The following is a 22,622-nucleotide window of genomic DNA, read 5'->3' on the forward strand; positions in this document are numbered from 1 at the left end:
TGATTATTAGTGTCACTGCTGTGTGAAAATAAACAGAAAAAAAATGTGTTTATGAGTGCGCTCTTTCCAGCTACAAGCTGGACTAATATTCCAATCCTAATATGCTTCTGCTTTTCACACACACGACCCTTGACACTGACTGTTTGTAAGTAACTCATGTAACATGCGAACTGGCATATTTATGCCATTTGGGTCTTATTAACCTATAATACACAGGTAAGACCAGGAGTTATAGAAGCAGATGGAGCACAGGGAGAGGAAGAGATCTTGGAAATGTTTGTACGATTATGGAAATCGCATGTTTCTAAATTAAATCAGACCCTTTCATCAATAATACCAAATTAGGGCTGTGTTACCCAGCCATGAGCACCTTCCCCTACATGAGTTGTGTGGCAGTGACAGGAACTGTCCAGCTCGTGCTCACGATACAGAGCATGCAAGCAGAAGCTGCCCGTGGCTGAGCACAGCAGCCCCATGACACACGTCTTGCTAGTTCTGCAGAAATTGAATGCACTGGAATTTTTCAGAGGTGAATGAGTTACCTGAGATCATGCAACCCATAATAAGCAAAGCAGTGACTCAAACCTACATCTTACTTCGTAAACTTATGACCTTTCTACTCTGTCTAAGGGTTGCTTTCAACAACTCTTATTATACCCTTTATCTACCACTGAGTTATTAAGAAAAACTAATAAAAAAAAGGTCATATGGAAGATGAATACTTTCCCAAAGAATTAAGCAAAGACATCTAAACTGACATACAATCCAATTAGATGTAATCCAATCTCACTACTGGAAGCTTCATTTGGTGACAGCAGATATCTAGTTTGGTCTTTGTCTCTCCAATATTTGACCATTTCATTTAGATTACCTCCATATATGTATATATTTTCATAAGTTTCCACTGTATTGGGTTTTCATACTACCCCTCAAATGACCCTTAATATTACCTGTCTTTGCCTGGGTTGCCTCCAACAAACTCTACTGCCTTCCCTCTCTCCACTCATTCCTCCCATTCCAGCTCCCCATCCATATTTATCTATTCTATTGCCCTTTCCTAATGAGATCTGTTCCCTCTAGTCCAGCATTCCCTAACTTTCCTAATGTGACAACCATTTAATACAGTTCCTCATGTTGTGGTGACCCCCAACCATAAAATTATTTCGTTGTTACTTCATGACTGTAATTCTGCTACTATTATGAATTGTAATGTCGATATGTGATATGCAGGATATCTGATATGTGACCCTTATGAAAGGGTCATTTAACCCCCGAAGGGTTGTGACCCACAAGTTGAAAACTGCTGGTCTAGTCCCTTACTCTATAACCTATTCTCTGTGGATCTAATGGATTGTAGCTTGATTATCATTAACTTCACAGCTCATTATCCTCACATAAGCAAATATGTACCATATTTGTCTGAGTCTGGGATACCTCACTCAGGATGATTTTTTTTTCTAGTTTCAACTATTTGCCTGTAAATTTCATGATGTCATTTTTTTCCTTAGTGGATAAGTGATACTCTATTGTGTAAATGTATCATATTTTCTTTATCCATTCATTTGCTGAGGGACATCTAGGCTGTTACGAATACAGCAGTAATGACTATTGCCGAGCAAGTGTCTCTGTGATAAGATGAAGCATCCTTTGGGTAAATGCCCAAGAGTGGTATAGCTGGATCTTGAGGTAGATTGAATTTACCATCTTCCTGAGGATCCACCACACTGATTTCCATAGTGGTTGAACAAGTTTGCACTCCCATCAGTAATAGAGGAGTATTTCCTTTGCTCCACATCCTTGCCAGCATGAGCTGTCATTTGTATTTTTGATCTTAGCCATTCTGACATGTGTAAGATGAAGTCTCACATTAGTTTTGATGCATTTCCCCAGTGGCTAAGGATGCTGAACATTTCTTTAAGTGTTTCTCAGCTATTTGAGCTTTTCCTCTATTGAGAATTCTCTGTTTTGATCTATACCTGATTTTTAATTGTGTTATTTGTTTTCTTGATATCTATTTTCTTATATGTTCCTTATATGTTTTGGATATTAGCCCCCTACCAGATGTGTAGTGAAAATCTTTTCCCATTCTGTAGGCTGCTGCTTTGTCTTAATGATGGTGTCCTCTGCTATTCAGAAACTTCTCAGTTTCATGAGTAATGAACTAGTAACTGATTTGACTTAAGACCCACTCCACATGATGAAACCCATCCCAAACTGCTTGGGCAACCAAGAACCTGAGACTAGATATCCCAGGGATCTAGAATAAAACAAAACAATACTTGTCGAAGAAGAAGAAGAAGGAGAAGAAGAAGAAGAAGAAGAAGAAGAAGAAGAAGAAGAAGAAGAAGAAGAAGAAGAAGAAGAAACTATAGTGATAAAATGACTCCTAATGATATTCTGCTATACTCATAGATCAGTGCCCTATCAGCCAACATCAGAGAAGCTTCTTCCTGTAGCAGATGGGAACAAATACAGAGACCCACAGCCAGACATTATGCAGAGAGTGAGAGACCTTGAAACACTCAGCCCTAAACTGGATGTCTCCATCTAATCCCTCCCCTCAGAGCTCTGGGAACCTTGTGGAAGAGGAGTCAGAAAAAGTGTAAGAGCCAGAGGAATGGAGGACACCAAGAAAACAAGACTCTTAAATCAACATGAGCAAAGCTCTAAACTCACAGAGACTGAGGCAGCATGCACAGGGCCTGCACAGGTCTGCACCAGGTCCTCTGAGTGCATATTATGGCTTCTAGTTTAGTGCTTTTATGGGATTCCTGAGTGTGCAAATGAGTGAGTCTTTCATCTTGTGCCCTCTCTTGGGCTCTTTTACCTCTGTTGGTTTGTCTTTCCCAACTTTGATGTAATAGTTTTTGTTTTATCTTATTATATTTTATTTTCTTATATTAAAAAAGTGAATGAATGAAAACTGAATTAGTAGTGTAAAGAGGTTAACAACTGAAATATCACTTACTCCTTCTGGGAGAGGGAAAATCAGTTTTATATAATAGGATGACAATGGGTCATTTCTCCAATAAAATGACATCAACCACACCAGGACAGCCTCATGTTCAGTATTATCACCAACATATAATAGACTCCAAGTTTTTTTTTTTTTTTTTTTTTTTTTTTTTTTTTTTTTTTTTTTTTTTGTGTGTGTGTGTGTGTGTGCTTTTATTGGTTACAGAATGGTGTTTTTTGGGGGAACTGGTGGTTTTATTTTGTTTCCTTAGTTTTATTGTTGTATTGGGTTTTCATTTTTTGGGAAAGAACTTACAGCTGAATGGTTAGGGAGGGGAGAGGATTTGGAAGGACTTGGGAGAGGGGAAGAATATGATCAAAATACTCTTAAATTTAAATTTTTTTAAATAATAAGAACATAATTTTAAAAAGAATAAGTGCAACTGACCCTTTAAGAACCTTTCATGTCTGCAGATAGCCCATCAATTTACATTTTGTTGGTTTAGAAAACATTTATTCATGCTTTCAATCACATTTAGTTAATATTATAAACAAATGTGAGCATAGAAAAAGGTGGATATCTGTGGGTCATGTCTGTCTCCATTGCTTTCTTTAATATTAACAATTTCTTTAATACCTAAACAAAATAAATCTGCTTCAAAACATGAAGCATGTTATAAACACTTGAGGTGCCTCTTACAAATGCACAGAAGAAGCAGGTAGATCTTCCCTTTCCCTTCCATCTAAAGTTTAATTTCACTTGGAAGGACAGTAGGAGGGCTTGTGTTTCTCTTTCCTTTTATTATATCAGCTGCCAGCTACAGTCAACCTGATTCTACCAAGTGCTGCCAGATTTCTCTCTCATCCAGTAACTCTGTATCTAAAGCATGGATCCCTAGAATCAAAATGATGTTAATGTGACTACTGAAACATGGGATGCTCTATTTCTTATTCAGGAGGTGTTTGGCTACCATACCCAGACTCTACGGAGAGCCCTGTGCTTTGTCTCAGCCGTCCTGACTCTTGGGGCCCTTCAGCTGATGTTCTATTGGAGGCCTGAGTGGTGGGTTTGGACCAGTTGCATCCCATGCCCTTTGCAAGAAGCAGACACAGTTTTGCTGAGGACAACAGTGAGTACTTTTCTGTTATCCGTTTCAAATGCCATGATCATCACAGCAGGACAGATACTGCAGCTTCTCACATACACGTGGAAGCTATGAAGTTGACATTATAGAATAATGATTACCAGAGCCTGAGAAGGGGAAGGAGAGAGAGAGGGGAAATGATTAGTAGGTCCAGGCTACAGTTGAATAGGGGACTACCTGCTAATATCCCATAGCATCATAGGATACTGTGGCTGGCAGCAAATTGTAAAAATAGCTAGTGGAGAGGGTTTTGAATGTTCCCAGCAAAAGAAGCGGTAAATTTCTGAAGTGCTTAAGAGGCCAATTACCCTGGTTTCATCATTATATACTGTATAGTATACTTAAAATCCATTACGTACCCCATTGCTGTGGGAGTGTTCCTGGGGAGACATGAATAATTGTCTATTCATTAACAACAGACCAAAGAAATGATTTCACCCCAGTTTAGCTAGTGAACCAGTATATTTATTGGAATTGTATTATATATTACACACACACACACACACACACACACACACACACACACACACACACTACTTACAGGATTGTGGGTGACTCACAAGTACTGCAACACTTTTCAGTGAAAAACCCACCCCATCTTAGAGCTCTTTGCTTTATCTGCAAACAATTAGGCAGGTTGCAAAGTCTTCTCTTTCTGGCAATTATTAGTGCTTCTACAGCCAATGGGAAGGGCCTCCAGAATCTTGTAAATTTCAGGAGCTTCTTCAGACTTGTGAGTTTTGTTTATTTCTTGAGCCTTAAAGGAGAAAATTTTTTTGTGGGGGAGTGGGGGTTTGATATAGGGTTTCTCTGTGTGGCTTTAGAGCCTCTCCTGGAATTCACTCTATAGACCAGGCTAGCCTCAAACTCACAGAGATCCACCTGCCTCTGCTTCCCTAGTGCTGGGATTAAAGGCGTGTGCCACCATTGTCTGGCTGGAGAGAATGTTTCAGTTCAGAGGAAATAGCTATACAAGACCCATCAATATATGCAAATACCTTATCTCAATTAAAGATTTAAATATGAATCTTAAACAAAAAAGTACTATGATCTTATTTTCACACATTGCATCTGTGGTCTAGCAATGACTAGTCAGTATTCCGGAGGGAGATCTCATCTGTTCAAACAGTTTAGCTAGGCCAGAACAAGAAAAGCAAAGACTACTTTTACAAGCTGCATGTTATCTCTTGTCCTGCCCAGGATGCTGCCACATCCTTCACTTCAGCTTGGGGGAGTCTCTGGTGTTTTAGGCTGATGGATGTTGCTCCTTGGCCATTGCCTGGGCAGTGACTGTCATTGTTCCAACTCTCAGAGACCACACAATGTGGGAATGTTCAGTTTTCAAAAATACAAGCTTTGGTGTATACTAGATAATTTAAACTTGTAGAAATCATTTCAGGGTAGCTGGAGCCTGGTGTGGCGGTGCACACTTGTGGTCCCAGCACTTGGGGAGTTAAGGCAGGCTAGCCAAGAGGTTGGCGCCAGTCTAGAATTTACAGTGAATCCCTGTTTCAAAATAAATAAACGAATAAAATAAAAAAGAAATACAATCATCTTGGAAAATTTCTAGACATAATGCTTTCCTACAAAGCTTTCCCCACCCCGACCCCCATGTCCAGTATTTCTCAAACTTCAGTGCATATCAGAAGCCTCTGGAAGGCTTATTGGAACAGACTGTTGACTCTACTAACTGCATTTCTGATTCTGCCAAATCTAGAGAGGTCCTAAGAATCTGCATTCTGACTGAGGCCTGAGATTTTTTTCCCCTCTGTTTGTTGACTTTTCAAGGACGAATTTCGAAGGTACATGAGGAAAAAAGTCTTCTGCCTCCACTTATCCACACTAAAGTTCCCTCTAAGCAAGAACCCAGCGGAACCTCTGGTGGCAGACCGCCACTCGGTCATCAACCAAGCTGTAATGAAGCCAGAATTAAAAGTAAGAGACCTCACGTGGTGTGGGATGTTACGGCATGTTGGTGGAGACAAAATAGAGTGTGTGTCTGTTGGTTAGAGCTCTGACTATCACATGCTTCGGCTGGAATGATAGCTAGGTGCGAGACCCACATGGGGACAGTTGACCAAGTCCCCATTTGACGCACTTTCCCCTGTGAATGACACCCGCTCCTTCCCGCTTGTGGTTGCAGCTACAATGCATCCAAGTGCAGAAAATCAGGTACGTGTGGGATTTCTTGGAGAAGCGGTTTCAGAAAGTTGGGTAAGTACGGCCTTTTCTCGCCACTACCTGGGGACACGGCTGAAGAAGACTGGCTCACTGGCACTGGAAACTGATGTGTGGTTCCTATCCCAACCACGTCCTAGGTTGCTGGAAGACAGTAACTCCTGCTTCGACATCCACCATACATTCGGACTGGGTCTGACCAGTGAAGAGCAGGAGGTCAGGTACATTCGCGATGCTTACTGAGGGTAACTCTGCTGACGTGAAGTATCAAACGGACCCTCACTGGCGTGCTGCTGGCACACGGCTTTGATGGCATTTCCTGGCATCAGAAAGACATTGTAAATTCTCTTCTTAGGCAAACTTATTAAAAAGACACCAAAAGAGCAAAACAAATCAAGTAAAATCCAGCCCTTTATCTCAGGCTTGTAGAATAGGCTTTATAATAATCTTGAGTCATTTCATAACCATTGGCTTCTTAATCCCTCCAAATTGACGGAGAACCGGAAAGACACTGTTCAGATTGTGCTTTACTGTGAACAAGCAGCTGTGGAGATAACCATTTTACTGTTGTTGACTTGGCTGTGTTATCCGGTGTTGTGTATATGGTACCTAGAATAGCCCTGGACTCATGAGAAGGGCTCCAGCAGGCCTGGCCATGGCAAGCATGGCGCTGGCAGGCCTTGCCTTCCCCTTCCCTCTCCCTTGTAAACCATGGATTGCATCCCTAAAGCTAGCCACCACGCTCTAGTCTCTTGTTTGGACACTTTCCTATGCCAGACTCATTCCTAAGGCTGATCACAAAGGTCCAGCTATCAAAGTATTGAGCTCCAGCAATCAAACGCCCTCACTGGTTCACCTAATTAATATACTCAATCAAAACATACCACCACATCCTAGCCCATTCTAACCCAGACCTCCCCGTTTTCCTTCCTCCTCTTAAAAATCACACCTGCAAGGTCATTTGCTGCAGTTTTCTGCCTGAGTTAGAAAGCACTCACTTTCATTTTTCTTCCCCACTTAATAGAGAATCTCTGTGAAAACAGGCATTTAGGTAACAGTTTGTGCCTAATCCAGGGCCGGAGGGGGAACACCCTGGAGTGTGTGGTTCCCTTCCTTACTGAAAGGACCTCAAAGTTGTTGGTACAAGACACCCCAAGATCAAGTTCTCAGCACAAAGATTTGCACCCGAGGGACAGAGGACCACCTCTGGAGAGAGAGGAGAAACACATGGCACATAGGAAAATGGCTGTTTATAAAGGGAAGGGGGGAAACTTCATGTTAGGATGAGGTGTTTAATTTTCATTGGGCATGTTAATTAGGGAAGCCAAAAGGGGGCTTTTGATTGCTGGACTGCAATACTTTAATAGCTGGACCTTGGTGGTCAGCCTAAGAGGAGGAAATGGCCAAATAAGGGAATAGATCTTGGTGACTAGCTTTGGGAATGTCATCTAACAGTTCAGCAAGGCAGAGGGAATGGGGGAAGGGCAAGGCCTGGCAGAGCCATGGTTGTCAGGTTTGGGCCAGCTAGAGGAGCTCAACAGGTGTTTTGCAGAAAAAAAACGATGGTCTTCACTGATTTATTATTATTTGTGTGTCTCTGATATGCCAGGTACTTTGCAAGGGATCAGTGATCTAAAGAGAAAGACATAGTCGTTGATGGGCGTGGGGTGTGGGTGGATCATGAGGCTAGTGTCTGTAGGCTGCCAGAGATGAGGAGGAGATGTTCACTTAATGTTCCCTGCCAGGGGGAAATGTCCCTGCTTCCCTCAGCTCCTGTTTGAAATGGCCGATCCTGGTGAGCCCCAAAGGAAACAGCCGAGCCCTTCTGATAATCTCCACAATCCCTTTAGTTTCTCAGACACTTTTAGGGATATTATTTGCCAGACATCACTGTGATCCACCAGAAGCATCAACTGTCAAACTAAGAAGAAACGTATTGTTTGAATGACTGCTTCTGGGCTCTACTCCCACAGCTCTCAGAGTTCTGTAGGAGGGACACAGTACATTCGAGACAAAGAACTCTGGGATTCTAGCAAGTGCCTCACGCTACCTCTTCATGACATTTTAAATATTCATTTATTTTACGTGCATGCATGTGGTAACATAAGCGCTACAAAGCATGTGTTTGGTAGATACTTTGCAGGAGGGAGTTCTCTGTCCTACCACGTGAGCCGCAGGAATCAAGCTCAGGTTATCGGGTTTGGCAGCACGGAGCCTTTACTCACTGAGCCATCCTGCTGGTTTGCCCACCACCAGTACACTTATACAAAGTCTAAGAATCATGAAGTGCTGGTTTCTGTTTTTTCCTTTGTGGAAATACCTCGAGAAACAAAGCAGGCAAGTGCACCAGACAATACTGCAAAATGTCTTAGAAGTGCTATCGTTATATAAGATTTCAGATGAATGTTTAATATGCTGAGATACGAAACTTTTCAAAGTCATTAAAATGAAACTTAGTAATACTTAGCACGAAATGTTTAGAGGATTGATCTAGAGCATTTTAGAGATCTTAATGATAGATGTAGAGACATTCTGCACAAGAAACCATTTCCACAAGAAAGATTCCCCATTGGGGTAGCTAGCTCACATTTGTCCTTATTTATCAAATGCCAAGCTTTAATAAACATCATACATAATTAAATTTAAATGTGGTCCACACAATAAAGAACTTGACAATCTAATAAGCAAGACAGAGTACGGTATCCCAAACATGAAGAATTGAGAAATAATCTCATAAGCAGAGGCATATTTTATCTTGTGGACATGCCAGAGTGAAGGACAAAGAGAGTCGGTGGATGTGGCATATTCCCCCCCCCCCCCCGCATTCCTTAGAGTAAGCTGGGGGCCTTTCCAGAGAAATTAAAAGTGACTGATTGATTGGACGGCATGCAAATTCAATAACTGAAGCTGAGCTCGCTTGCACTGAAACACTAGAGCTCACTGCAAGAGAAGCAGCAAGGAGGGCGGGCGGAAACCTGACGGGAGGACAGGCCACGGCATCTAACTGCACACTTCTCTGTGGGGCTCCTAGCAGCCTGGCAACGAGCGGATGAAGGATGTTCGTAATTCTCACTTTTCAGCAGCAAATGCTTATCAGACCAACAGGAGAGCTGATTTTACCCAGGAGAAAAAGTGCCAGAAGGCATCAAAAAATGTACAAGTAAATGGACTTAGGAACTGGCTCGCTCCAATCCCCACTTCTCATGAGCGGGACTCAGCTTTGCATCATCGTAGCCATCCTGAACAGGTTCACGGACAGCTGAGTGATTCATTTCACCAGAATGGGGTCCTATGAAAACACCACATCTACCTGATCCACGCTAGTCTTTCTTCCTAGGACAGGCTTAGGGTACTCCTTCACCTTCACCCATGAGGCTCCTGACCCTTTGTTTAGGCTCTGGAAAGCAGAAAAGTAACCGCCTGGCAGGAAACTCCAGACAGTCACTTCACTGGTGACTGAGGAAGAGATAAGAACGTTGACAGCCAGTGTTTGCCAGTCTGTAAGTGGGAATATTTATTCCACAGCCAGTTTGTGTCATCAATGTGGCATCACCAAAGAAGTTGGGAGGAGCCTCTCCCAGTTGATTCTGTGGTTCTTCAGGGCCGAACTCAACTAACCTGTCCTACCCTTCTGAGGAAAAGCAGGCATGCTTGCTGGGGACCCCAAAAAGGAATGTGAGGGATGAGCAGCTAAAGAGTTATATTTGACACCAATGCAAGCTTCACCTAGCAGAAGCCATTTCATGAAAAGATGGGCAACGGACAGGAAAGAAAGATGGAAGGCTAATGGAGGAGAGAGGAAAGAGAAGTTGGAACTACCATGCGACTTTACTGGGTACACTTCAGGTCTTGATGGGAGCAAAACTTGAAAGAGAAATAACAGTTACTCTTACGCCTTTGAAAGTTGCACTCTGAGAGAATGGTCCAATCACACACACTCAGCCTCCTTCTCCTCCTCTTTCTAGAAAGGAACAAGTAATGGCTTGTTGGAGGATGGGAGAGAAGCCTTAATTCCTCTAGAAGCTAAAAACATAATCTCAATTCCTAACATTCAACTAGGAGTTAGTAGGTTATCTTAAAATACTACTTATATTTCATTTAAAATACAAGTTGATAAAAATCAAGTAAATTGAGATCAATGGTCTCTTTTTAATAAGTTGGAATTTTCAGGCCCACAGTTTTGAGAGTGTTGGAAGAATAAAACCAAATAAATCCAGTGCTCATCTTAGAGCAAAACCCTGTGGAGACAGCAATTAGTGTAGGTCCTGAGCCTTGCAGGTGGAATAATGGAGATGATGCCTAGATTTCCATGTACCTTCACCACAACTCCTTATAGCCTTTCCGGTTCTTTCCCATCTGGGCCTTTGTACATGGAATGCTGTTCATACATGGGATGCTCAGGTATGCTCCATCAGCAGAGACTCCTGGGAGCACCTCACTAGCTCATATTGAGAGCCAAAATCCTGTATGAATTGACTTTTCCCGACTATATGGAAGCTTGTAATTTAGAAACCGAAGCACATTTCATTAGGAAATGAAAGAAATGGACAGACGACAGATGAGGACCAGGATGAAAAACTAAACAACTGTTATTACACGTCATTTAGAGACATGTAGTTTCTTTATATCACTGTTTTGTTAAAAAGCAGGGAAATTTCTTCCAGGAAACAATCTCTCAAAACATACCCGTAGTGTTTTGTAATGGGGAATTTCTACGACCAACCCATTTATTGTACTACAGAATTATATCCAGGGTATCATAGCATGTGCATCTTAGACCCCCCTCCCTTTGTAAAGCAGGAGTTTCAAGGGAGTGAGTAACTGGCCAGCAGACTTTTCCTTTCCTAGAGAAGTGAGTCACGGTGGAATCTTCTGCTTGGCCTTGACTCCTTGGGAAACTGTAGGAATCTCTCCTGCCAGAGACACTGAATGGAAAGAGTGGGCAAAGCTGAGCACTGCCGTGAAGTTTGAGAAGTGAACCAGTGACTGTAGCTCCTTCCTACTTCCTTGATAAGGACCCCGACTCTGGTCTACAGGGCTCCGGTACCTCACACAAGCTCTCTAGCAATTCTTTTTGAGAGATATATTGATGTATTCATTTGAATCAGTAAAGGAAAAAAAACCAAGCTAATTGAAAGGGGGAGTGGATTATCTCACAAAGGAAAATACTCCTAACCATCCACACTTGGCATTTCAGAATTATACATCCACAAGATATGAATATCTCAGAACTGGAGGAAATCCCTTGTGAACCCAGAAGCATAAACCACAGAGAGCATGAAATTCCCTTCCAGAGTTCTCAGCTGTGGACTTGGTCAAGACCCATCCTCTGAGAAGGGGCTGTCTGTCATCACAGCAGCCTCTTCCCTAATGGATCGTGACAGATGGATGTTAGGCAAAACTACTTAGCTGTGTTTGGCCTACACTGTTTGGTGAGGCCACACAGAATGATCTCAACCTTTCTTCTCTGCCACCTCATCAGATCTTTAGTGGTGGAATAGAACTTTGACATTTCCCTGTGTGACTTGGCGTCAAGTCTAATCTTTCTTCTGGTTGCTCCACCATTGGTCAACATTCACGAGAATTCTCTGTGGCTAGCTGTGAGATTGATATGAGAACACAGTCTCTAAACACCCTAGAATTTCTCTTGGCAAAGGACAGTAGACCTGACAAAGCGGTGAAGAATAGGCTGGCTGGTATTTTATCACGACCCAGATGAGCCCCAAAGCGTCAATCACAGGCAAGGCTTGATCCTCACCATCCCATCCTTCCTTGCTCCAGGACTGGAGCTTCCCTCAATGACAATTTCAGGAATGAGTTCACCAGACAGAGAAACCAAGGGTGTCGGACCCTCAGCTGCATTCTCAATTGGGTTTCTGTAGTCTCAGCATATCTTTAGCTGTGCATTGAGGTTTTGAACCTTGTCCAGGAAGAAAGTATTCTAGACATGGGTCCCCATGGTTTTCATTAACTCCAATATTTTTGGGAACATACTTCTATGTCTAGCCCCAGATCCTAGAAAAAAACAGATCTGAAAAGCTCTCCTTCTGCCTTTAAAAACAGTTGAAGCGATTTGAGGAGGAAAACATGTAAATACAAGTTTTAATTTAATGAGGTAAAGTGATGTTACTTAAAAAAAAGTGTTGCTGAAGGAGAGAAAAAAAAGTATTTAACTGTATCAGACAGTCATACTTCAAAGACAGCCGCCATTAATCTGGGATTTGCCATGTCCTAGGGACACTTGTGACAACTGCTTTGCATGTCATCATACTAAGATATTGATCACAGTTTTATTAGGCATAGTTTATCAAGTTCATTTTTTTTTTTCAGATGAGGGAACCAAGGTTTTCCTCCCACCTCCAATTTGGCTATCCATTCATTTAAACAGATGATTCTTGACTGTGTTGTATACGTTAGGCTCTATTTTTAGCTCTGTGGGATTTACTAGTGTCCTGCAAAAGGTTACATTATAATGGCGGAAACAGCCAGTTAACACATTGGAAAAATAAGGTATGGGCGGTGGAGGTATCTCAGTTGGTGAAGCGCTTGCCTCAGAGGCGTGAGGACTGGGGTGTGATCTCTAGAATCCACGTGAAAGGAGTTACCATGGCTGGCGGTGCTTACTTGTAATGCCAGTGCTGGGAGGTGTTAGAGGCGTGAACTGAGGACTACTAGTCAGCCAGCTTAGTCCACATGGTGTGTTCCATGAGAGATCTTGTCTGAAAAAAAAGGTGGACAGCCTCCGAAGAAGGACACTAAGAGCTTTCCTATGGCTTCCCCATACACAAGTGGACGTGGACATGCACCGGCCCATACATGTACGCATGAACACACATACATACAAATAAGGTCTATGCTTAGACAGTCATAAGGTAGGTTAAGGAAAATTAGGTAGGGTTCTCCCCTGCCCCCCAGTGATAAGGAGCAAACCTCAGGTCTTGCACATGCTAAGCAAATGCTCTACCATGACACCATTACCCCCTGGCCCAGGGGAGGGACTGTTTTAAATAGGATTGTTATGGAAGGTCTCAAGAAGGAATTACTTTTTAGAAGCCTGTATGGAACAAGGCAGTGAGCCATGCAAAGATGCGAGGAAACTGATCTAGGAAGAAGGAATAACAAGGTCAGAAGCTTGCCGAGTGTGGAGCTGGGTGTGCTCACTCACTTTGGTCATCATGTAGCAACTCTTGTCTTAAGAATATATTCATGGCTTAGGATGACATCAGGCTACAGTGGTTATTAAGGCACGGTTCCGAGCCACTGGGCTCGGTTGTTAGGTTTGGCTTGACCAAAGGTTGAGTAGCATTTACAAAGGGAAGACTGTAGGGCAAGCATACTATGTGGGGGGTGAGAACTGGGGTTGGGGGAGGTAGACGGTCCAAGCCTTGGGTCCTGAGGGGTTCTGACAACTGGCCAATAACTGATTATTGTCACAGACTCGACCTGGCTTGAGTTCAAGTCTTTTGAGGTTCCAGAATGAGATCTAGGGTTCATGAATTCACACAGCAGTGTGTCTCCTCTTCCTCTCTGCCTCTTCATCCCCTGAGCCTCAGCGTCCCCCCATATTACAGAGTTAGAAGACCTTAACGTAAGTCATCTCTGTCTGTGGCACTGAATAACTAAAGTTGGTGTAACATGCTTTGAAAGTCAGGTCAACTTGAGCTCAGTCAGCTTTGTGTTATAGGACAGCAAGACCAAAGGCCCCCCATGCAGGCTCTCCCTGTTGATAGTTGCAGAAGTGATGTCATGGAGACCATGATTGGGAGTAGCCTTCTTTGCTGGCTCTAAGAACTTGAGACAGTTACTTAATTTGCTCGAACTTCAGTTTTCTTTATAAACAGTGATCATACGCCATGTTTGTTAATATGACACTTAAATGTTCCATAGTTATAATTAATATTAGCTGTGTGACCCTTGGGCTAGGGTCCACAGTGAACAACTTTTCTTATTGGTAAGATTCACCCTTCAGAACTCTATAGAACACTGTAAGGATCAAATGAATCTTTTGCAAAAACTTTAAAAATTATAAAACACAACCCAAACCTGAGGGCTTCTCTTTTTGGTGGACATGTGTTTTGTACCTTGTGTGGAAAGCAGACACCCGCAAGTGACAATCATGGAGCATCTTCCTGGGAATTTGTTATTTTTCTGGCTCACTGAATGTGTTCACATATGAGGGACCTCCTCTGGAAAATGCCAGGGTAAGACAGACACCATCATTGATGTCTCTGGGTAAATTGAATGCCTGATAAATCTAGGAATATCTTCAGACCTGTGTCTTTTTAGCTGCTCTTAGGATGCAATCAAATTGTTTTTTTTTTAAATGTCTCTAATTTCATTTTGACTAACTGAGTTGTATTAAAGACAGTTTCAAACAGGAAAAACCAACTTTGTTCATCATGTAGCAACTCTTGTCTTAAGAATATATTCATGGCTTAGGATGACATCAGGCTACAGTGGTTATCAAGGCACAAGATGCATAAAGGACAGAGAGGTGGGGGGCTTGGGTCAGCTTGCCTTGCTCGCTTGTCCCTGGGCTTCCAGGCTGACACTAACAGATGGTCAATCTCCCACAGAAGGTTAGTGTGTGGGCCCAACGCTATCGAGGTGGAGATCCAGCCTGTATGGAAGCTGCTGGTTAAACAGGTAACTAGATCATTTTCTTCTTTTTGGAAAAGAGAATCTGCCTCTGAGTTTCTTGGCCTCAGAGGGATTGGAAATAACACTTGCATCCCTCGGAATGGGAATGCTATCTGTGTGTTTCATGAAGCTGCTGCCTGACACGACACTAGCCTGTACTTTTTCTGTTTATTAAGGCTTCTTTTTGTCTTTATTTAATCTCAGCAAACACACACACACACACACACACACAAACACACACACACACACATACACTCACACACACACACACATCAAAATTTCTGACTGATCCTTTTCAATTGCTATCTATCTATCTATCTATCTATCTATCTATCTATCTATCTTCTATCTATCTACCTACCTATCTATCTATCTATCTATCTATCTATCTATCTATCTATCTATTTACCTACCTATCTATCGTCTGTCTGTCTGTCTGTCTGTCTGTCTATCTATGTGATGGGGACACAGTCATGTGTGTGTGCATATATGCACGTGTCGGTCAGAGAACAGCTCACAGGAGTCAGCTCTCCCTTTCCACCAAGTCGGTCTCAGGGATCAACCCCAGGTGATCAGGTTTGGCAGCTTCGCCTGCTAAACCTCCCCACTGGCCCAACACCCCCTTTTTAAGGTTTAAATACACTTCTCGGTGAGAGCCAGATTCCTGTTTTGTAATATCCTGTTTCCTTGGTCGTCTAAAGTTTCTGTTCTGTTCTGTAGTCGTGTGGCATCATAATCTGCTCAGGGTACTACAACACAATCACCTAGACTGAACAGAAATCCAGGTCTGAGGGCTGTCTACTCAGACCCCGCTGAGGGCTCTTGCTGACCTGTGGACCATCAGCCTTTCCGTGTGTCTTCTCATGAAGGAGGTCTGATCTCTGCCTCTCAGGACCTATGTAACCCAAATTATCTCTCAAAGCCCCACTTCCAAATACCACCACACTGGGGGGCAGCACTTCAACGAGGGCATTCTTTTGGAGAGGCCATAAGCATTCAGTCTAACCACAGAGTCACAGGATGCATCCACGATCCCACGACTTTGAAATTTATCATTTTGTTCCTTTACATACCATTTCTATCTTCTTAAGTGTGACTTTTTATTAGTTTTTTTTTTTTTAAATAATACTGTGTGTTTTGACATGTTTGTTAGTACTTTCGTGTAAGTCAACCTTGAGTGGGAAAATTTCTCCCTTTCACTCTCTGAGCTTGCTGTCCCTCCTTGATGGCTTTGTATCTGCCTCCATCTGGTCCCCAGTGTTTTATTGAGTCAGAGCCAAGCCCATATTGGAGGCAACAGTGTGCGCCCCCTAGTGACTTAGGCACTTTGGTCTGTGTGGGGCTTGGTGCAGGTCATGGATGTGCCACCAACTCTGTTCTATCCCATCCCACCCTCAGCTGGCTTTGTTTTCAGCTCCACACTGGGTCAGGAAGCATTGTGGTACCTCTACTTCTCACCACAGCCCTGGTTTCAGTGCCCTGTCTCTTCTGGGAGATGTTTCTGTCCTTATTTCCTCTAGCATCGGGCTCCTACCTTGTGCTATCTTTATCTCTGATCCAGGCTGCTGCTCTGTGGCTCCACACGATGCTCCACAATTTAAATCTATTTAAATATGATTATATGTATCAGTGTTTACACATGATGTGTGATGTGGGAATAGGCACATGGGATACCAAGGCTCGTATGTGTGGGGTCAGAGGACAACTTCTAGTCCATTCTGTCCTCCCACCTTCATGTGAATTTCAGGGATTAAACTCCCCCAGGCTTGCACTGTCAAATGTCTTCACCCATTGAACCATCCTGCCAGCCATTTTTAGTCTCTTTCTAACCCTTGAAAATGGTCATTTTTGTTTCAGAGAATGGCCATATCTGTCTAATATCAAATATTATCACCATTGTTCTATTTCTGGAGCAAACATCAGGCTGTTATTATTTCAGCATTAAGGGAGTGGGTTCATAGCTTTCTCATGTGTTTATTTCCAGCCTGTATGTCCACAGCCTCCCCAGCTATGGAGAGGCTGGCTGCCTTATGAACCGCTCCCAAAATGCATTTGAAAACTGTTAAGTATTTTCCAAAGTATCAGTTTGATCCTTTTCAAAGGTGTCTGTATTTCTTAGCACATATCAACCAGAACCTTAGTAAATTAAAGGGGTTGGGGTAGGGTGGGGCAATTACTTCACATTTAGTTTGAAAGGATATTGAATAAGGGGATTAAATTAATTATGCTGCTGCTGTTTTTTTTTTTCAGAAGAAATATTTGAGCAATTTTGTACTGTATTTCTATAAATTCAGAATCGTGTTATCATTACTACATAATCTATAATTAGAGCATTCTGTGCCAAGTGAACTCAAGAGCTATAATTTGTAAGTAAAGCAATTGAGATGGGGATAATAAGAAACAAAAGCTTTTTAAATTTATAAATAATATCCACAAGGCTTGAGAAACCCTTAATGTGTAACTTTATTAACTTATTAAGTAGCTACCAGTTCATTGTTAGGAGCAAAGTGGAATTTTATTCAGTGTGTGAGATAATTAAAGACAGTAGCAGCTGGAAAGAGTAACCCTGGTTTTAGCCAGTATTTCATCTGATTTATAAGGATGATAAAGGGCCCTTCCTCAGGAAAGGAATCCACTTCCTCTTAGTGGGCTCTCTCATTCTTGCTGCCTGTCTGCATTGTGGAACCTTCCTTCACTTCCTTCCTAAGACTTGTTCTCTCTGTTGTAATCGTTGTGTTTATTTATTTGGGGGTACTGTGGTTGATCCAGAGCTTGGGTATGCTAGAGACATGTTCTACAACTCAGCTCCATCCCAGCCCTCTGATGTAGCCATTCATAGGAACCAGTAAGACCAAAGCGGGAAATGTGTGTGTGTGTGTGGGGGGGGGGGGGGGGGTGGATAAAAGAGCTGGAGGTGTTATGGAGACACGTGTGCCTGCTGTGGCTGATCAGCTTTGGCTCTGTTGACACCGTCCTCCACGGTGTTTGCTAAATCCTTGGGAAAGCCACTGAAAAGAAGAGTACGGGTTCAGGACCCCCAAAGCCAAGTTCTCAGCATAAGGGAGATTTGTTTGCCCTAGAGGGACAGAGGGCAGGGATAAGGGACAAAGACAAGAGACAGAAGACAAGAGAGAAGAGAAAGGGTGCAAGGGAGAAAGAGAAAGGGTATTTGCCCTGAAGGGACAAAGAATGGTCTCTGGATAGAGAAGAGCAGACAGTGATCCATAAGCAAATGATGGTTCATAAAAGTACAAGGAGAAACTGTGCATTAGAATGAGGTGTTTAATTTTAATTGGGCATGTTTATTAGGTGAGCCAAGGGGGACTTTTGATTGCTGGACTTCAATACTTTGACAGCTGGACCTTGGTGTCAGCCTCAAGAGGAGGAAGTGGCCAAATAAGGGAATAGACTTTGGTGGCTGACTTTAGGAATGTATTCTAGTTGGTTTTTCTAGCCAGGCAGAGGGAGTTGGGGAGAAGGTCAAGGCCTGCTAGGGCCATGCTCACTATGCTTCAGCTGGCCAGAGTCCCTTCAGCCACTGCTGCTCAGGGTCCTTCTGGGCTCAAGGGGAGGAGGACACTGATTCTACTGCCTCTAAAAAGATCTTCCTACGACCTGTGACAAAAAGAATATGCTACATTAAAATAGCCTGGACAAAAGAAGAATCTTCCATTTTCATAGCACAATTAATCTAAGTCTGTAGCATGAGAAAACGTGAAAGATAAACCTATGATTTTTAAGATGAGACGAATTATGCTTTTCCTCCGTTATGGGGTTGTGTGACACTATTCCTGGGCAGACACGAGCAAACGTCTTCTCAGCTCAGTTAGGGAACTGACAACAGATCAAACTATTTACAACACCAAAATCCGATTTGGTGAACCCATTAGTTTGATTAGGGTTACTTACAGGAATATGGGTGAGGGATTACTTATGAGTGCATAAATAATTCAATGGGAGCTACACCAACAAAACCCCACCCTGGCATGGGTGACAGCTCACAAAATCTAAAACCTGGAGTGAACTGAAGAAATTGCAGGCACCTCGGTGTGTTGGAATTGTCTTTTCCTAGTGGCTCTGGGGGGGGGGGGTGTTAATCCTTTTCCAGGTACTGTGGCTGATCCATGTTTCTTCCAAGCAGTTTGGCTGATCTTTATTTCTTCCAGACTGTTTGGTCAGAGTGACCTTTAAGTGGCTCAGCTTACTCTTGGCGGTCTTCACTGCTTATAAATTCTTGGGGAGGGAGGAGTCTGGTGAATCCAGTCAGTTTCAGGAACTTCCTGAAGCTATCCTAGTTGTTTGTGTCTGTTCTTGGTGACACGTTCCTGTCAAATGGAGTGTTACCACCACCCTCCCACCACCATGAAAACACCATGTTGTTTCACTTTCTTGTAAACTCCCCTCCCAGCCTCCTAAAATACCCTGTTGTTTCACTTTTCCATTCGTATCCTATGTCTCAAGAAGTTTCCCCCCAAAACAGAGGGTTTTAACCTGGAGATTGCTGCACAACATAATGGATAAAAGGCAAGTTGCTAGATTTTGTTACTGGTGTAGTATTTTTTGGAAATAAGAATGGAGAATTTCTGAGCATGGCTCTGGGTACTTAGAGTAACTTTACTTCTAACATATCAAATTCTATGTGCTTGGCATTGCCTTTGCCTGAATTAGTTGAGTTCTAAGTGAACTCTTAAGTAGCAGGGGTCATCATATGTTGTTAAGATGGAAAGGTGTTCTATAAAGTAATGATATAATTCTGATTGCTACCACATAAATGACTTGTGCCATTTTTGTACCTGCAGGTTTTAAATCCATTCTATGTGTTCCAAGCCTTCACCCTCACTCTGTGGCTGTCTCAGGGTTACATAGAATACTCTGTGGCCATCATCATCTTGACTGTTATCTCTATTGTCTTGAGTGTGTATGACTTGAGACAGGTAAGAACTGAGATCATGGTTGGATTCCAATTGTATTAGCTTCTGGCTAGCCAAGCAAAGTCTACAGAATTTCCACTCGGAGCATGGAGTAGTTCTGTCAAATGGAAGTCAGAAGGCAGCATCAGCAAACCTTGCTATGGGGACAGTTGGGGGACAGGGCATTGGGAGTGCTAAGCAGATTCAAAAGTCTTTGCAAAGTTCGATCATCAGCTGGAGGCTTCACCGGACCATGTTGAGGACTCTGAGGTTGTGTGTGAGTAGGTGTGAAGAATGCTGCATGGATTGATGACAGTCTTACTGCTAAGATGGGGGAGGGCCAGTAACTCAAATTGCATATTAACCAAGACACAAGACACTATTTCTTTTTAGTATGGCAACCAAAAGCCAGGCGGCTAGATCCAAGGATAGATATAATTTAAGTTTTAATAGATGTTGCAGTGTAATTTTCTCCAAATGAAATAATTCTTCCTATCAGCAACACACAAGATCATTGATTTCTCCAGATCCTCACCAGCACTGTGTGATAGATATTGCTGTGTGGAAGTTTTCATCCACTGAGTGCTTAGCGTTTTAAATTGATGTGCACTCACTGATTGCTAGTGAAAGGAGACGTACTTTATTTACCTGAGCATTCCATTTTTCTTTTATATTCAAGGGCTTTTCATATCCACAATATATATGGAAAAGTCATTTTTAGTCCATCTTTCCTAGTTGATTTTGGCTTTTTCATACACTAAAGATTACACAGAGGCAAATGTATTTCTCTTTTCCTCCATGGTTTCTGGTTTCCTGTTCTGCCTATCTGTTGTGTGACAAAAACTTCCTGGTGGTGGGGGATGCAACACATACATCTACTCACCCTACGTAGGGATCTCACAATCGACCAAAGTACGGATACCACCAAGTCCAACGTGGTGAGCCAAGCTTGGTTCGGGTGACTTACAAGATCATCAATTACTCGAAGGCAGCTGCGTCACCAAGGCCCATCCTAGCACGGGTGGTGACAGCTCACAAAAGCTGGGAACCTGGAGTACCCTGCACAGCCTGCAGGCATCTCAACAGGTTGGACAGTGTCCTTTCCAAGTGACTCTGGTCTGCACCTCTTCCCGGCAGCTCTGCTGGTTTCTGCTTCTTCCAGGCAGTTGGTCTGGTCTCAGAGTCTTTTGCAGCTCAGCTTCCCTCTGTCTGAGGGGCCATCTCTGCTTTTGTCGCTTGCTCTGGAGGAGAGGGGCCTAGTGAATCTGGTCAGTTCCAGGGACTTCCTGACGCTGTTTTGAGTTGTTTACCTTCCTGCTTAAGGAGCTTCCCTGGAAGATGAAAAGTTTTAATCCTGAATGAAACTGTTGTAAAGCAATAACCAAAGTTAGGGTTTTTTTTTTTTTTAAATTTCTGTATTTTAAACCCCATATCAAAATTAAACACTGAGTACCGGACAGATGGCTTAGTGGTTAAGAGTGCTGGCTACCCTGGTAGAGCACCCAGCATGCACATCATGACTTACAACCGTCCATGACTGCAGTTCATGGAATCTGATGCCCTCTTCGAGCCCCCAGGAGCACCAGGTCACAAGCAGTGCATATACATACATGTGGGCAAAATAGCTGCACACATAAAATTAAATAAATCTAAAAAAAAATATTTAAAAATTAAAATTCCTGTCTTCTCCTTAACAGAATCCTTAATTTACTTTGCCCCCAAACAGTGAGCAACCTGGGAACATGAGCTTTAATGGCAGTGTTGAAAAGGATTCCAGAAGACTAGGAACTAGAAGACAAACATTGATCTTATTAGCAGCTGGTATTTGTTCACGAAACTTAACTGACCTAACTTGGAAAACGTCTTGTAGAGCCACGCCAAGTGAGCCTGTTTCCTCCACAGCTCCCGTCACGGGCCCTCAACCATTAACACTGCTAATGATTTCCTGGTTCACGATAGGTCCCTATAGCCATCATAACCATGTGTTGGGCACAACATTTGTTGAATGAGACACATGTAACAGAATAGCTTCCCACCACCTGAGAGGAACTTGCTCATCTCCGTGTGAGAAACAGTGGCCAGGTTTCCTGACTCCCAGTGAAGTACTGCACATTTGCATTGAGAGCGTTTTTTTTTTTTTTTTTTTTTTTTTCAAAACTGACCTGTGGACTTTGAGGTAAGAGTAAGATTTGGAGGAAAAGAGGCTGGCAGAAGTGGAGGAAGGAACATCTAAGTCATTTTGCTGAGTTCATCGTTTCTGAATTAAAGCGAAGAAGGATAATCTTCCTGCCTGATGGCCCTACCCCAAATCATGCCACTTGAAGAAAGATTACATTATCGAGGCTAAGAAACACTTGCTAAGAAGTTAGGAGAATGTAAGGCAGAGCTGAGTGCAAGCCCTAGACTGTGTTTACATTGAGGTGTATTTGCACACAGTATAGCTGGGCTCTACCAGTGCATCTGCTGGCACAGTACTGAGGGTATCACTATTATCCCCTCACCGCTGGCTCCGCCTTCAGTCGTGGCCTAGCAGGGCCCTGGGGCACCTGAGTTAATGCACCACTTCCCACATCTCTGGAGAAAATCCAGCCACGCAAACACAAAGATATCCAGCAGCAGATGTGGAGTAATAACTGTATGCAAATGAGCTGTGGAAACTGATCCTGGTCCCACTGAAGAGGGACTGTAGAAACCAGAGGGGGCCCTATGAAAATCAGGCAATGAGCTTTGTAGCCATGGCGAACATCACAGAGCTTGCTTTCTCCTGGCTGGCTGGTTGTCATAGAAACCCATG

General features: G+C 42.9%; 1 protein-coding gene across 1 annotated transcript in view; it reads left to right on the forward strand.

Moving 5' to 3' along the window:
• Positions 1-22,622, forward strand: part of Atp13a5 (ATPase 13A5) — a 124,483-nt gene that overhangs the window by 14,922 nt on the left and 86,939 nt on the right. The window contains 6 exon segments of the mRNA XM_028890075.2: positions 3,912-4,085; positions 5,889-6,035; positions 6,244-6,314; positions 6,419-6,499; positions 14,855-14,924; positions 19,718-19,852. Coding sequence (XP_028745908.1) covers positions 3,912-4,085; positions 5,889-6,035; positions 6,244-6,314; positions 6,419-6,499; positions 14,855-14,924; positions 19,718-19,852 — 678 coding nt within the window.

The sequence above is a fragment of the Peromyscus leucopus genome, chromosome 12 (assembly GCF_004664715.2).
Source record: "Peromyscus leucopus breed LL Stock chromosome 12, UCI_PerLeu_2.1, whole genome shotgun sequence".
NCBI lineage: Eukaryota > Metazoa > Chordata > Mammalia > Rodentia > Cricetidae > Peromyscus > Peromyscus leucopus.